At 43.2% G+C, this 13,097-nt stretch overlaps 1 protein-coding gene across 2 annotated transcripts in view; it reads left to right on the top strand.

Annotated features, from left to right (window-relative positions):
- The first annotated feature begins 6,940 nt into the window (after positions 1-6,940).
- Positions 6,941-13,097, top strand: part of LOC139370062 (protein MON2 homolog) — a 52,240-nt gene continuing 46,083 nt past the window's right edge. Inside the window, exon 1 of one of the 2 annotated variants that reach the window (XM_071109384.1) lies at positions 6,941-7,426. In XM_071109384.1, the coding sequence (XP_070965485.1) occupies positions 7,319-7,426 (108 nt within the window). In that variant the 5' untranslated portion in view covers positions 6,941-7,318. The remainder of the gene's footprint in view (positions 7,427-13,097) is intronic. The other variant, XM_071109376.1, reaches the window with a different exon arrangement.

The following is a 13,097-nucleotide window of genomic DNA, read 5'->3' as shown; positions in this document are numbered from 1 at the left end:
GTTGTTGTTTGCGATTCGGATGGAGTCAGACTTACTGTAAATGTATTGCATTTGATTCAAAAGCTTACTTGGAGATATAATCATTGTGTATTAGCATTTTAATCATAGTCTTATGTCAGTTTTTATTCTGCATTGCTCTCATTCTTGGCTTGATTTAAAAAAAAAAATGGTATACAATCGTATATATATATTTTTAAGCTGTATACCATGTCCAATATGTGATAAAGCACATGATAAACATGGTTTACAAACTAGTGAAGTATAGATTGTGTTCCCAAAAAAATGTTGTGCAACATTTTTGCATTGGAAATCATTGTACCGTACAACAGTATACCGCCATAGTGAGCAGTTTAGAGGTGACAGACCAGAACTTGAGTTTCATACCTTTTATGTTCACATACACAGTGTTAGATAGTCTTTATTTGCTTGTATTGTCTATTCATTAATTCATGATCTGCTTTTCCTTAGCGAACAATAACAACTTTGAACAGTATAAGCTCTTACACTTCCAGTATGTGTTTGTCAGTGTTGCTAAGGCCATGTCTAGTCAAGTGCAAAGCTGAACACCGTTCACATGCATCACTACAACTGACATTGTAAAATACAAATATTTGTATTAAAAGTTTTAAAATAAATACGTCATATCACGTCATTTTTTCCCCCCCAACAAGAGATATTTGAAAACTGTCCCATCCGAAACCCAGCAAGAGAGAGAGGGAGCGAGGGAATGCATTCATGCGTTCCAATGGCCAGAAAATGGTAACAGTATCAACATCAGAGTACATCAATAACCAACAGAAATCAATCTATTGAGGTATGCGTGTGCTGTATGCCTTTATTTTTTTCCCTCCAAAAAATCTCAAATGTAACATATTTAGTATATGTGTGTGTTTACTCTTGAGCAAATACAGGTAACAGACAAAAAAAAGCTTTATTGACACACACTGAGTGTACAACACATTAGGGAACACCTTCCTAATATTGATTTGCACTCCCTTTAGCCCTCAGAACAGCCTCAATTCGTTGGGGCATGGACTCTACAAGGTTTCGAAAGCATTTCACAGGGTTCCTGACCCATGTTGACACCAATGCTTCCCACAGTTGTGTTAAGTTTGCTGGATGTCCTTTGGGTGGTGGACCATTCTTGATACACACGGGAAACTGTTGAGTGTGAAAAACCCAGGACACGCTAACCATTCAAAGGCACTTAAATAATTTGTCTTGCCCATTCACCCTCTGAATGGCACAAAAAAACACAATCCATGTCTCAACTATCTCAATGCTTAAAAATCCTTCTTTAACATGTCGCCTCCCCTTCATCTACAATGATTGAAGTGGATTCAACAAGTTACGTAAGGGATCATTGCTTTCACCTGGTCAGTCTAGAGTATGTCATGGAAAGAGCAGGTGTTCCAAATCTTTTGTAAATCAAAATCAAATCACATTTATTTATTCATATAGCCCTTCTTACATCAGCTGATATCTCAAAGTGGTGTACAGAAACCCAGCCTGAAACCCCAAACAGCAAGCAATGCAGGTGTAGAAGCACGGTGGGCTAGGAAAGACTCCCTAGAAAGGCCAAAACCTAGGAAGAAACCTAGAGAGGAACCAGGCTATGAGGGGTGGCCAGTCCTCTTCTGGCTGTGCCGGGTGGAGATTATAACAGAACATGGCTAAGATGTTCAAATGTTCATAAATGACCAGCATGGTCAAATAATAATAATCACAGTAGTTGTCGAGGGTGCAACAAGTCAGCACCTCAGGAGTAAATGTCAGTTGGCTTTTCATAGCCGATCATTGAGAGTATCTCTACCGCTCCTGCTGTCTCTAGAGAGTTGAAAACAGCAGGTCTGGGACATGTAGCACGTCCGGTGAAAAGGTCAGGGTTCCATAGCCGCAGGCAGATCAGTTGAAACTGGAGCAGCAGCACGGCCAGGTGGACTGGGGACAGCAAGGAGTCATCATGCCAGGTAGTCCTGAGGCATGGTCCTAGAGCTCAGGTCCTCCGAGAGAGAGAAAGAAAGAGAGAAAGAGAGAATTAGAGAGAACATACTTAATTCACACAGGACACCGGATAAGACAGAATAAATACTCCAGATATAACAGACTGACCCTAGCCCCCCGACACATAAACTACTGCAACATAAATACTGGAGGCTGAGACAGGAGGGGTCAGGAGACACTGTTGCCCCATCTGATGATACCCTCAGTCAGGGTCCAACAGGCAGGATATAACCCCACCCACTTTGCCAAAGCACAGCCCCCACACCACTAGAGGGACATCTTCAACCACCAACTTACCATCCTGAGACAAGGCCGAGTATAGCCCACAAAGATCTTCACCACGGCACAACCCAAGGGGGGGCGCCAACCCAGACAGGAAGACCATGTCAGCAACTCAACCCACTCAAGTGATGCACCCCTCCTAGGGAAGGCATGGAAAAGCACCAGTAAGCCAGTGCCCCTGTAATAGGGATAGAGGCAGAGTATCCCAGTGGAGAGAGGGGAACCGGCCAGGCAGAGACAGCAAGGGCAAGTTGCTCCAGAGCCTTTCCGTTCACCTTCACACTCCTGGGCCAGACTACACTCAATCATATGACCTACTGAAGAGATGAGTCTTCAATAAAGACTTAAAGGTTGAGATCGAGTCTGCGTCTCTCACATGGGTAGGCAGACTATTCCATAAAAATTGAGCTCTATAGGAGAAAGCCCTGCCTCCAGCTGTTTGCTTAGAAATTCTAGGGACAATTAGGAGGCCTGCGTCTTGTGTCGGTATGTACGGCAGGACCAAATCGGAAAGACAGGTAGGAGCAAGCCCATGTAATGCTTTGTAGGTTAGCAGTAAAATCTTGAAATCAGCCCTTGCCTTAACAGGAAGTCAGTGTAGGGAGGCTAGCACTGGAATAATATGATCAAATATATTGGTTCTAGTCAGGATTCTAGCAGCCGTATTTAGCACTAACTGAAGTTTATTTAGTGCTTTATCCGGGTAGCCGGAAAGTAGAGCATTGCAGTAGTCTAACCTAGAAGTGACAAAAGCATGGATACATTTTTCTGCATCATTTTTGGACCGAAAGTTTCTGATTTTTGCAATGTTACGTAGATGGACAAAAGCTGTCCTTGAAACAGTCTTGATATGTTCAAAAGAGAGATCAGGGTCCAGAGTAACGCCGAGGTCCTTCACAGTTTTATTTGTGACGACTGTACAACCATCAAGATTAATTGTCAGATTTAACAGGAAGATCTCTTTGTTTCTTGGGACCTAGAACAAGCATCTCTGTTTTGTCCGAGTTTAAAAGTAGAAAGTTTGCAGCCATCCACTTCCTTATGTCTGAAACACAGGCTTCTAGCGAGGGCAATTTTAGGGCTTCACCATGTTTCATTGAAATGTACAGCTGTGTGTCATCCGCATAGCAGTGAAAGTTAACATTATGTTTTCGAATGACATCCCCAAGATGTAAAATATATTGTGAAAACAATAGTGGTCCTAAAACGGAACCTTGAGGAACACCGAAATTTACAGTTGATTTGTCAGAGGACAAACCATTCAGAGACAAATTGATATCTTTCCGACAGATAAGATCTAAAAAAAAGGCCAGAACTTGTCCGTGTAGACCAATTTGAGTTTCCTATCTCTCCAAAAGAATGTGGTGATCGATGGTATCAAAAGCAGCACTAAGGTCTAGGAGCACGAGGACAGATGCAGAGCCTCGGTCTGACGCCATTAAAAGGTAATTTACCACCTTCACAAGTGCAGTCTCAGTGCTATGATGGGGTCTAAAACCAGACTGAAGCATTTCCTATACATTGTTTGTCTTCAGGAAGGCAGTGATTTTCTGCGCAACAGCTTTTTCAAATTTTTTTGAGAGGAATGGAAGATTCGATATAGGCCGATAGTTTTTTATATTTTCTGGGTCAAGGTTTGATTTTTTCAAGAGAGGCTTTATTACTGCCACTTTTAGTGAGTTTGGTACACATCCGGTGGATAGAGAGCCGTTTATTATGTTCAACACAGGAGGGCCAAGCACAGGTAGCAGCTCTTTCAGTAGTTTAGTTGGAATAGGGTGCAGTATGCAGCTTGGAGGTTTAGAGGCCATGATTATTTTCATCATTGTGTCAAGAGATATAGTACTAAAACACTTGAGTGTCTCCCTTGATCCTAGGTCCTGGCAGAGTTGTGCAGACTCAGGACAACTGAGCTTTGGAGGAATACGCGGAAATTTCGGATTGTTGGAAATTGGAAAAATTGGATGAATAGGATGATCGTGCAGCAGTGAGGGCTCTTCAATACTGCACGGTACTGTCTTTCCAAGCTAGTCAGAAGACTTCCAGTTTGGTGAGGCACCATTTCCATTCCAATTTTCTGGAAGCTTGCTTCAAAGCTCGGGTATTTTCTGTATACCAGGGAGCTAGTTTCTTTTGACAAATGTTTTGAGTTTTTAGGGGTGCAACTGCATCTAGAGTATTGTGCAAGGTTAAATTGAGTTCCTCAGTTAGGTGGTTGACTGATTTTTGTCCTCTGACGGCCTTGAGTAGGCAGAGGGAGTCTGGAAGGGCATCAAGGAATCTTTGGGTTGTCTGAGAATTTATAGCACGACTTTTGATGTTCCTTGGTTGGGGTCTGAGCAGATTATTTGTTGCAATGGCAAATGTAATAAAATGGTGGTCCGATAGTCCAGGATTATGAGGAAAAACATTAAGATCCACAACATTTATTCCATGGGACAAAACTAGGTCCAGAGTATGACTGTGACAGTGAGCAGGTCCAGAGACATGTTGAACAAAACCCACTGAGTCGATGATGGCTCCGAAAGCCTTTTGGAGTGGGTCTGTGGACTTTTTCATGTGAATATTAAAGTCTCCAAAAATGTGAATATTATCTGCTATGACTACAAGGTCCGATAGGAATTCAGGGAACTCAGTGAGGAACGCTGTATATGGCCCAGGAGGCCCATAAACAGTAGTTATAAAAAGTATTTGAGTAGGCTGCATAGATTTCATGACTAGAAGCTCAAAAGATGAAAAAGTCTGGGTTTTTTTGTAAATTGAAATTTGTTATCGTAAATGTTAGCAACACCTCCGCCTTCACGGGATGCACGGGGGATATGGTCACTAGTGTAACCAGGAGGTGAGGCCTCATTTAACACAGTAAATTCATCGGGCTTAAGCCATGTTTCAGTCAGGCTAATCACGTCAAGATTATGATCAGTGATTAGTTCATTGACTATAACTGCCTTTGAAGTGAGGGATCTAACATTAAGTATCCCTATTTTGAGATGTGAGGTATCACAATCTCTTTCAATAATTTGAGGAATGGAGGTCTTTATTCTAGTGAGATTGCTAAGGCGAACACCGCCATGTTTAGTTTTGCCCAACCTAGGTCGAGGCACGGTGTGACGTTAGGCTTGATCAGTCACAATGGGGATAGCTCAGCTGACTACACTGACTGTGCTAGTGGCAGACTCCACTAAGCTGGCAGGCTGGCTAACAGCCTGCTGCCTGGCCTGCACCCTATTTCATTGTGGAGCTAGGGGAGTTAGAGCCCTGTCTATGTTCGTAGATAAGATGAAAGCACCCCTGCAGCTCGGATGGGGTCCGTCACTCCTCAACAGGCCAAGCTTGGTCCTGTTTGTGGGTGAGTCCCAGAAAGAGGGCCAATTATCTACAAATTCTATCTTTTGGGAGGGACAGAAAACAGTTTTCAACCAGCAATTGAGTTGTGAGACTGCTGTAGAGCTCATCACTCCCCCTAACTGGGAGGGGGCCAGAGACAATTACTCGATGCCGACACATCTTTCTAGCTGATTTACACGCTGAAGCTATGTTGTGCTTGGTGACCTCTGACTGTTTCATCCTAACATCGTTGGTGCCGACGTGGATAATCTCTATACTCGCCAGTTTTAGCTTTAGCCAGCACCATCTTCAGATTAGCCTTAACGTCGGCAACCCCACTCAGTGTACACCAGATAGGTGCAATGAAATGTGTTGTTTTTACAGGGTCAACCATAGCATTATGGCACCCCTGGAGCAAATTAAGATTAAGTAGATTGCTCAAGGGCACATCGACAGATTTTTTACCTTGTCTGCTCAAGTATTCAAACTAGCAACCATTCAGTTATTGGCCCAACACTAACCACTAGGCTAACTGCCAAATTAACAGAAACACCAAAATAAACTGTCCTAATAGGGCATTGACCCACCATGAGCTAGAACAGCTTCAATGCACCTTGGCATAGATTCTACAAGTGTCTGGAAGTCTACTGGAGGGATGTGACACCATTCTTCCACGAGAAATTCCATTACTTGGTGTTTTGTTGATGCTGATGGAAAATACCATCTCAGGCACCCCTCCAGAACATCCCATAAGTGTTCAGTTGGGTTGAGATCTGATGACTGAGACAGCCATGGCATATGGTTTACCTAATTGTCATGCTCATCAAACCTTTCAGTGACCACTCAGGCCATACGGATGGGGGCGTTGTCATCGTATTGTGGCATAGCCATTGTAGCCAGAATAATGGCCAGACCAGCGTTTTTATACATGACCCTAAGTGTGATGGACGTTAATTGCTTAATTAACTAATGAACCACGCCTGTGTGGAAGCACCTGCTTTCAACATAATTTGTATCCCTCATTTACTCATTATTATCCCATTATTTTGGCAGTTACCTGTACATTGCTCTACAGAAAGGTTAGTGCTCTCCGGGATCCTTGGGACGTCCATATACCTAAACCCTAACCCTAACCATACCTTAACATTAATACCTTAACATTAATCCTAACCTTACCATTTTACATTTAAACTTCAATGTGGTGACTACAGAGTTGGACGTCCCATCAATTTGTTTACAATACTCCACTAGGGGACACTGTAATCATTCTGCTGGAAGCCGGTCATGTTTACGGAAGTACAAGTGACGTGTCAATGTCTACCAAAGCATTGTGGGATCGAAACGGTGCTTGCAATGGTGACGGCTGGAGCCGTGAAACCTACGGCTGAAACGGAGACATATTAACCATATAAGTGGCACTAGTAGCTAGAGTTGTGCTAATGATGATCATCTATCACACTAACGTCTAGGCTTTTTGTTGAAGATAAACTTATGCCGTGTCATCGCTTCGATTATGCACACAGACGGATAGGACAAAGCAGAACACTGGAATATTGTGTCAATGGACGCTTGTGCGGAGGTCCACAGCGTTTTTGTTTTTTTCGAAGGAGCTGAATAAGTAGGCCGGGGACCAGTATCATAGGACTGCATTTGCATTCCTTATTATTTAAAGCTTTTGATATTTAGATCGAATACATCATCCAAAATGTCGACCAGTACCCCCGAAGCGGTGAAGAAATTACTCGAGAACATGCAGACGGATCTGCGGTCCCTGTCCATGGAATGCAAGAAGAAATTCCCCCCAGTCAAAGAGGTAGATACACATGCCTGTAGCTAACTTTAGCTAGCAATCTCTGTGAGTTATGTGGTGTTGTGATAATGTGCCACCTCACCACTGATGATACATTTTGATGCAATTGCTGATGTTGTCATCAAGTGCATCGAGTGATGCGACGCGACATGTATCAGATTAATAATATTCAGTTGTGACGGCTGCATGAATGTTGTGCCATTGTGTGACGTTAGGCTTGATCGGTAGCATGGCTAATAATGGGACGTGTGGTGTTTTGTGTCTGTCAAGATCACATTTTTTAAACATATATTTAATGATTCACAAAATGAGGATGTTTTGTTGCCACTGCATCCAAAACGTTGTGATTGATGGCAGAGTACTTCTCTTCCGGGTTTAACTACTGACATGAACGCTATTATGGTCCTCTACTTCATGTGGCAAAATATACTGAACAAAAATATAAACGCAACATGTAAAGTGTTGATCCCATGTTTCATGAGCTGAAATAAAAGATCACAAAGTTACATACACACAAAAAGCTTATTTTTCTTATTTTCTGTGCAAATGTATGTCCCTGTTAGTGAACACTTTTCCTTTGCCAGGATAATCCGTCCACTTGACAGGTGTTGCCGATCAAGAAGCTGATTAAACAGCATGATCATTACACAGGTGCACCTTGTGCTGGAGACAATAAAATGCCACTCAAATGTGCAGTTGTCACAACATAATGCCACAGATATCTCAAGTTTTGAGGGAGTGTGCAATAGGCATGCTGACTGCAGGAATGTCCACCAGAGTTGTTACCAGAGAATTGAAGGTTCAATTCTCTACCATAAGCCGTCTCCTCAAATGTTGTTTTAGAGAATATGGCAGTGCATCTAACCGGCCTCACAACCACAAACCATGTGTAACCACGCCCGCTCAGGACCTCCACATCAGGCTTCTTCACCTGCGGGATCGTCTGAGACCAGCTGCCCGGACAGCTGATGAAACTGTGGGCTTGCCCAACTGAAGAATTTCTGCACAAACTGTCAGAAACCGTCTCAGGGAAGCTCATCTACGTGCTCGTCATCTTCAACAGGGTCTTGACCTGACTGCAGTTCGGTGTCGTAACTGACTTCAGTGGACAAATGCTCGCCTTCGATGGCCACTGGCATGCTGGAGAAGAGTGCTCGACACAGATGAAACCCGGTTTCAACTGTACCAGGCAGATGGCGTCGTGTGGGGAAGTAGTTTGCTGATGTCACCTGCACTTTTTCGCATTTTGCCATGGCTAATTCTGTGTTCCATTGCTCAAATATTATTACAAAATCAATGTGCATGTGCCCTGAATGCCCGGTTTAAAACAATTAAATAATAATATTATCCCTGACTATCTAGCTTTTATTTGATTGTTAGTTCTCAGATGGTATTATTCTATCTGGTTTTGTTCATTTAAGTTGAGACAAACTGTTTTACCATTCTGAAAATTACCTCTTAGAAGGTCAGTCTAAATCATTTTCTATACAGAAATACCCTGCAATTTGCTCCAATGGCTATAATTTTAGTTTGAGATTTTGACATTGAAGCCAATTATCTACTTCCCCAGAGTCGGATGAAAAGGAACAGCTAGCATGCTAACTGTTCCTGTAGACTTCCAGTCATTGAGCTGACGCTAGTTAGAAATGGCTTATGAAACTACCTCTTAACTTCCTATATACTGGAGGCAGAGACATAAAAATGGTATCCACAATCGTATTCGGTTGCAGCTAGCGATATTCGTAAAAAATATTTTTCACATCAAAAAAATCCCAACAAAAATCGCGGACCTGCTGCAGACCCCAGTTTGAAAACACCTGGCCTATATGACGGGAATTGCATTCTCCTTTGAACTCAAATGTTTAGGTAAAAGGAGTGAGCCTAAGATAATCTAATTAACTTGTTAATGGCCACTCTTCACTTGCTTTGGAGATTCTGATTGAGGGTCTGTAATATAATCTCTTTAGGACAACATGTTTTCATCTAGATAAAAACAAGGCCTTAATTGTCATGTTTGTATTAGTCATCTCACTAGGACTCCACACCACATTTATGATGTCATGCCAGTGTAGGCCTAGCTGTCAGAGAAATAATGCTGTCTCCACATTTTAAATGACTGCTCCTTTATGTTGAGCCTGTGGGCCTCCACTCTAGACTGAGGTGAGTCAGTCAGTGCTAGGCAGCAGGCTGCCAGGTGTAACTCTGCCTAGCTTTGTGTAAGGGAGTGAAAGACTCGCTACTGCTCTTGGGAAAATACCTCTACAGTAACATTAGCCTACTATTTCTGTCTTTTTGTTTCCTGGCTAGAATCTGGTTTTACTAAGTCTAACCTTTGCTGGGCTTTCTAAGTAGGCTTTCTTTTTACATTTTGATCAACATATCTGAATTATCTTACCTATCTATGGGAACTGAGAATGTCAGTCGTGCCCTTGACTAATATTTTCACTCAGATAGCCAGGTACGAGACACCTCTTTGACCAGTCTCACACACCCCTATCCCATTCATTTACCTCTGACAAACTGCAAGCAGCTGTTTTCTCTACAGTTTATCTGTGTTTAAAAAGGGCTGAGAAGAATCCCATTGATTTTTCTATATCACAGCTTCACGCTCAATTCCTTTCCTTCAAATCTCATGGGAGATTCTCTGTTTGTTGTGCTCTGATCACTTTAGTCTGACAACACACACAGCAGCTCTCTGATGCATTATGGGCGATTCCAGGGTTTTGGATGTTACATTTGCACGCAAAATCATAACATTTTAATGTCTCACAGAATGGATAAACAAAATATGCATTATGGTTGTTACATGAAATGGAAATGCTTTTTGGGGAGACTGAACATAATAGTGAAAGTCTGAGTTTGTAAGTCTCGGGTCAAAATATGGAGAGCCATTTTCATGCATGTTAACATTAGAAGCCTCCCCCCTATGTTTGTTTTATTCACTGCTTTAGCACACTCCGCCAACCTGGATGTCCTAGCCGTGTCTGAATCCTGGCTTAGGAAGGCCATCAAAAATCCAGAAATTTCCATCCCCAAATATAACATTTTCCGACAAGATAGAACTGCCAAAGGGGGCGGAGTTAGCCTGCAGTGTTCTGTCATACTATCCAGGTCTGTGCCCAAACAATTTTTGCTTCTACTTTTAAAAATCCACCTTTCCAGAAACAAGTCTCTCACCGTTGCCACTTTTTATAGATGCCTTTCAGCCCCCAGCTGTGCCCTGGACACCATATGTGAATTGATCGCCCCCCATCTATCTTCAGAGTTCGTACTGTTAGGTGACCTAAACTGGGACATACTTAACACCCCGAATGTCCTACAATCTAAGCTAAATGCCCTCAATCTCACACAAATGATCAAGGGACCTACCAGGTACAACTCTAAATCTGTCACCATAGGCACCCTCTTAGATATCATCCTGACCAACTTGACCTCTAAATACACCTCTGCTTCAACCAGGATCTCAGCGATCATTGCCTACATGCGTAATGGGTCCGCTGTCAAACGACCAACCCTCATCACTGTTAAACACTCCCTAAAACACTTCAGCAAGCAGGCCTTTCTAACCGACCTGGCCCGGGTATCCTGGCAGGATATTGACCTCATCTCATCAGTAGAGGATGCCTGGTTGCTCTTCAAAAGTGCTTCCCTCTTCATCTTAAATAACACTGCCCCATTAAAAAATTTTAGAACTAAGAACAGATATAGCCCTTGGTTCTTCCCAGACTTGACTGCCCTTGACCAGCACAAAAACATCCTGTGGCATTCTGCATTAGCATCGAATAGCCCCAGCAATATGTAACTCTTCAGGGAAGTCGGGAACCAATATACTCAGTCAGTTAGGAAAGCTAAGGCTAGCTATATTGCTTCCTGTAGCACTAATTCCAAAAAGTTTTGGGTAACTGTAAAGTCCATGGAGAATAAGAGCACCTCCTCCCAGCTGCCCACTGCACTGAGGATAGAAAACCACAGATAAATCTACAATAATCGATCATTTCAATAAGTATTTTTCCACAGCTGGCCATGCTTTCCACGTGGCTACCCCTACCCCGGCCAACATCTCAGCACCCCCTGCAGCAACTTGCCCAAACCCAATCAGCTGATGTTCTGAAAGAGCTGCAAAATCTGGATCCCTACAAATCAGCTGGACCCTCTCTTTCTAAAATAATTATCAGCCAAAATTGTTGCAAACCCTATTACTAGCCTATTCAACCTCTTTTGTGTCATCTGAGATCCCCAAAGATTGGAAAGCTGCGGCAGTCATCCCCCTCTTCAAAGGGGGAGACACCTTAGACCCAAACTGTTAAAGACCTATATCCATCCTGCCCTGCCTTTCTAAAATCTTCAAAAGCCAAGTTAATTCACAGATCACCGAACATTTAGAATCCCACCACACCTTCTCCACTATGCAATCTGGTTTCCAAGCTGGTCACGGGTGCACCTCAGCCACACTCAAGGTCCTAAACGATATAACCATCGATAAAAGAAAGTACTGTGCAGCCATCTTCATCGACCTGGCCAAGGCTTTTGACTCTGTCAATCACCACAGACTCAATAGCCTTGGCTTCTCAAATGACTGCCTCGCCTGGTTCACCAACTACTTCTCAGAGTTCAGTGTGTCAAATCGGAGGGCCTGTTTTCCTGTTGTCCGGACCTCTGGCAGTCTCTAAGGGGGTGCCACAGGGTTCAATTTTCGGGCCGACTCTTTTCTCGGTGTATATATATCAATGATGTCGCTCTTGCTGCTGGTAATTCACTGATCCACCTCTACGCAGATGACACCATTCTGTATACATCTGGCCCTTCTTTGGACACTGTGCTAACAAACCTCCAAACGAGCTTCAACGCCATACAACACTCCTTCCATGGCCTCCAACTGCTCTTAAATGCAAGTAAAACGAAGTGCATGCTCTTTAACCAAATGCTACCCGCACCCTCCCACCCGACTAGCATCAGTAGTCTTGACGGTTCTGACCTAGAATATGTGGACAACTACAAATTCTGAGGTGTCTGGTAAGACTGTAAACTCTCCTTCCAGACTAACATTAAGCATCTCCAATCCAAAATTAAATCTAGAATCGGCTTCCTATTTCGCAACAAAGCCTCCTTCACTCATGTTGCCAAACATACCCTCTTAAAACTGACTATCCTTGACTTCGGCGAATGTCATTTTCAAAATAGCCCCCAACACTCTACTTAGACTACATCCAGTTTGCTATCACAGTACCATCCATTTTGTCACCAAAGCCCCATATACTACCCACCATTGCGACCTCTATGCTCTCGTTGGCTGGCCCTCACTACATATCTGTCGCCAAACCCACTGGCTCCAGGTCATCTGTAAGTCTTTGCTAGTTAGTCCCACCTTATCTCAGCTCACTGGTCACCATAGCAACACCCACCCGTAGCATGCGCTCCAGCAGGTATATTGCACTGGTCATCCCCAATGCCAACACTTCCTTTGGCCGCCTTTCCTTCCAGTTCTTTGCTGCCAATGACTGGAACTAATTGCAAAAATCTCTGAAGCTGGAGTCCTATCTCCCTCTAACTTTTATGCATCAGCTGTCAGAGCAGCTTACCAATCACTGTACCTGTACACAGCCAATCTGTAATTAGCACACCCGACCACCTCATCCCCATATTATTACTTACCCTCTTGCTCTTTTGCACCCAG

The sequence above is a fragment of the Oncorhynchus clarkii genome, chromosome 2 (assembly GCF_045791955.1).
Source record: "Oncorhynchus clarkii lewisi isolate Uvic-CL-2024 chromosome 2, UVic_Ocla_1.0, whole genome shotgun sequence".
Classification (NCBI taxonomy): domain Eukaryota; kingdom Metazoa; phylum Chordata; class Actinopteri; order Salmoniformes; family Salmonidae; genus Oncorhynchus; species Oncorhynchus clarkii.
This window is presented reverse-complemented; position numbering and strand designations above follow the sequence as displayed.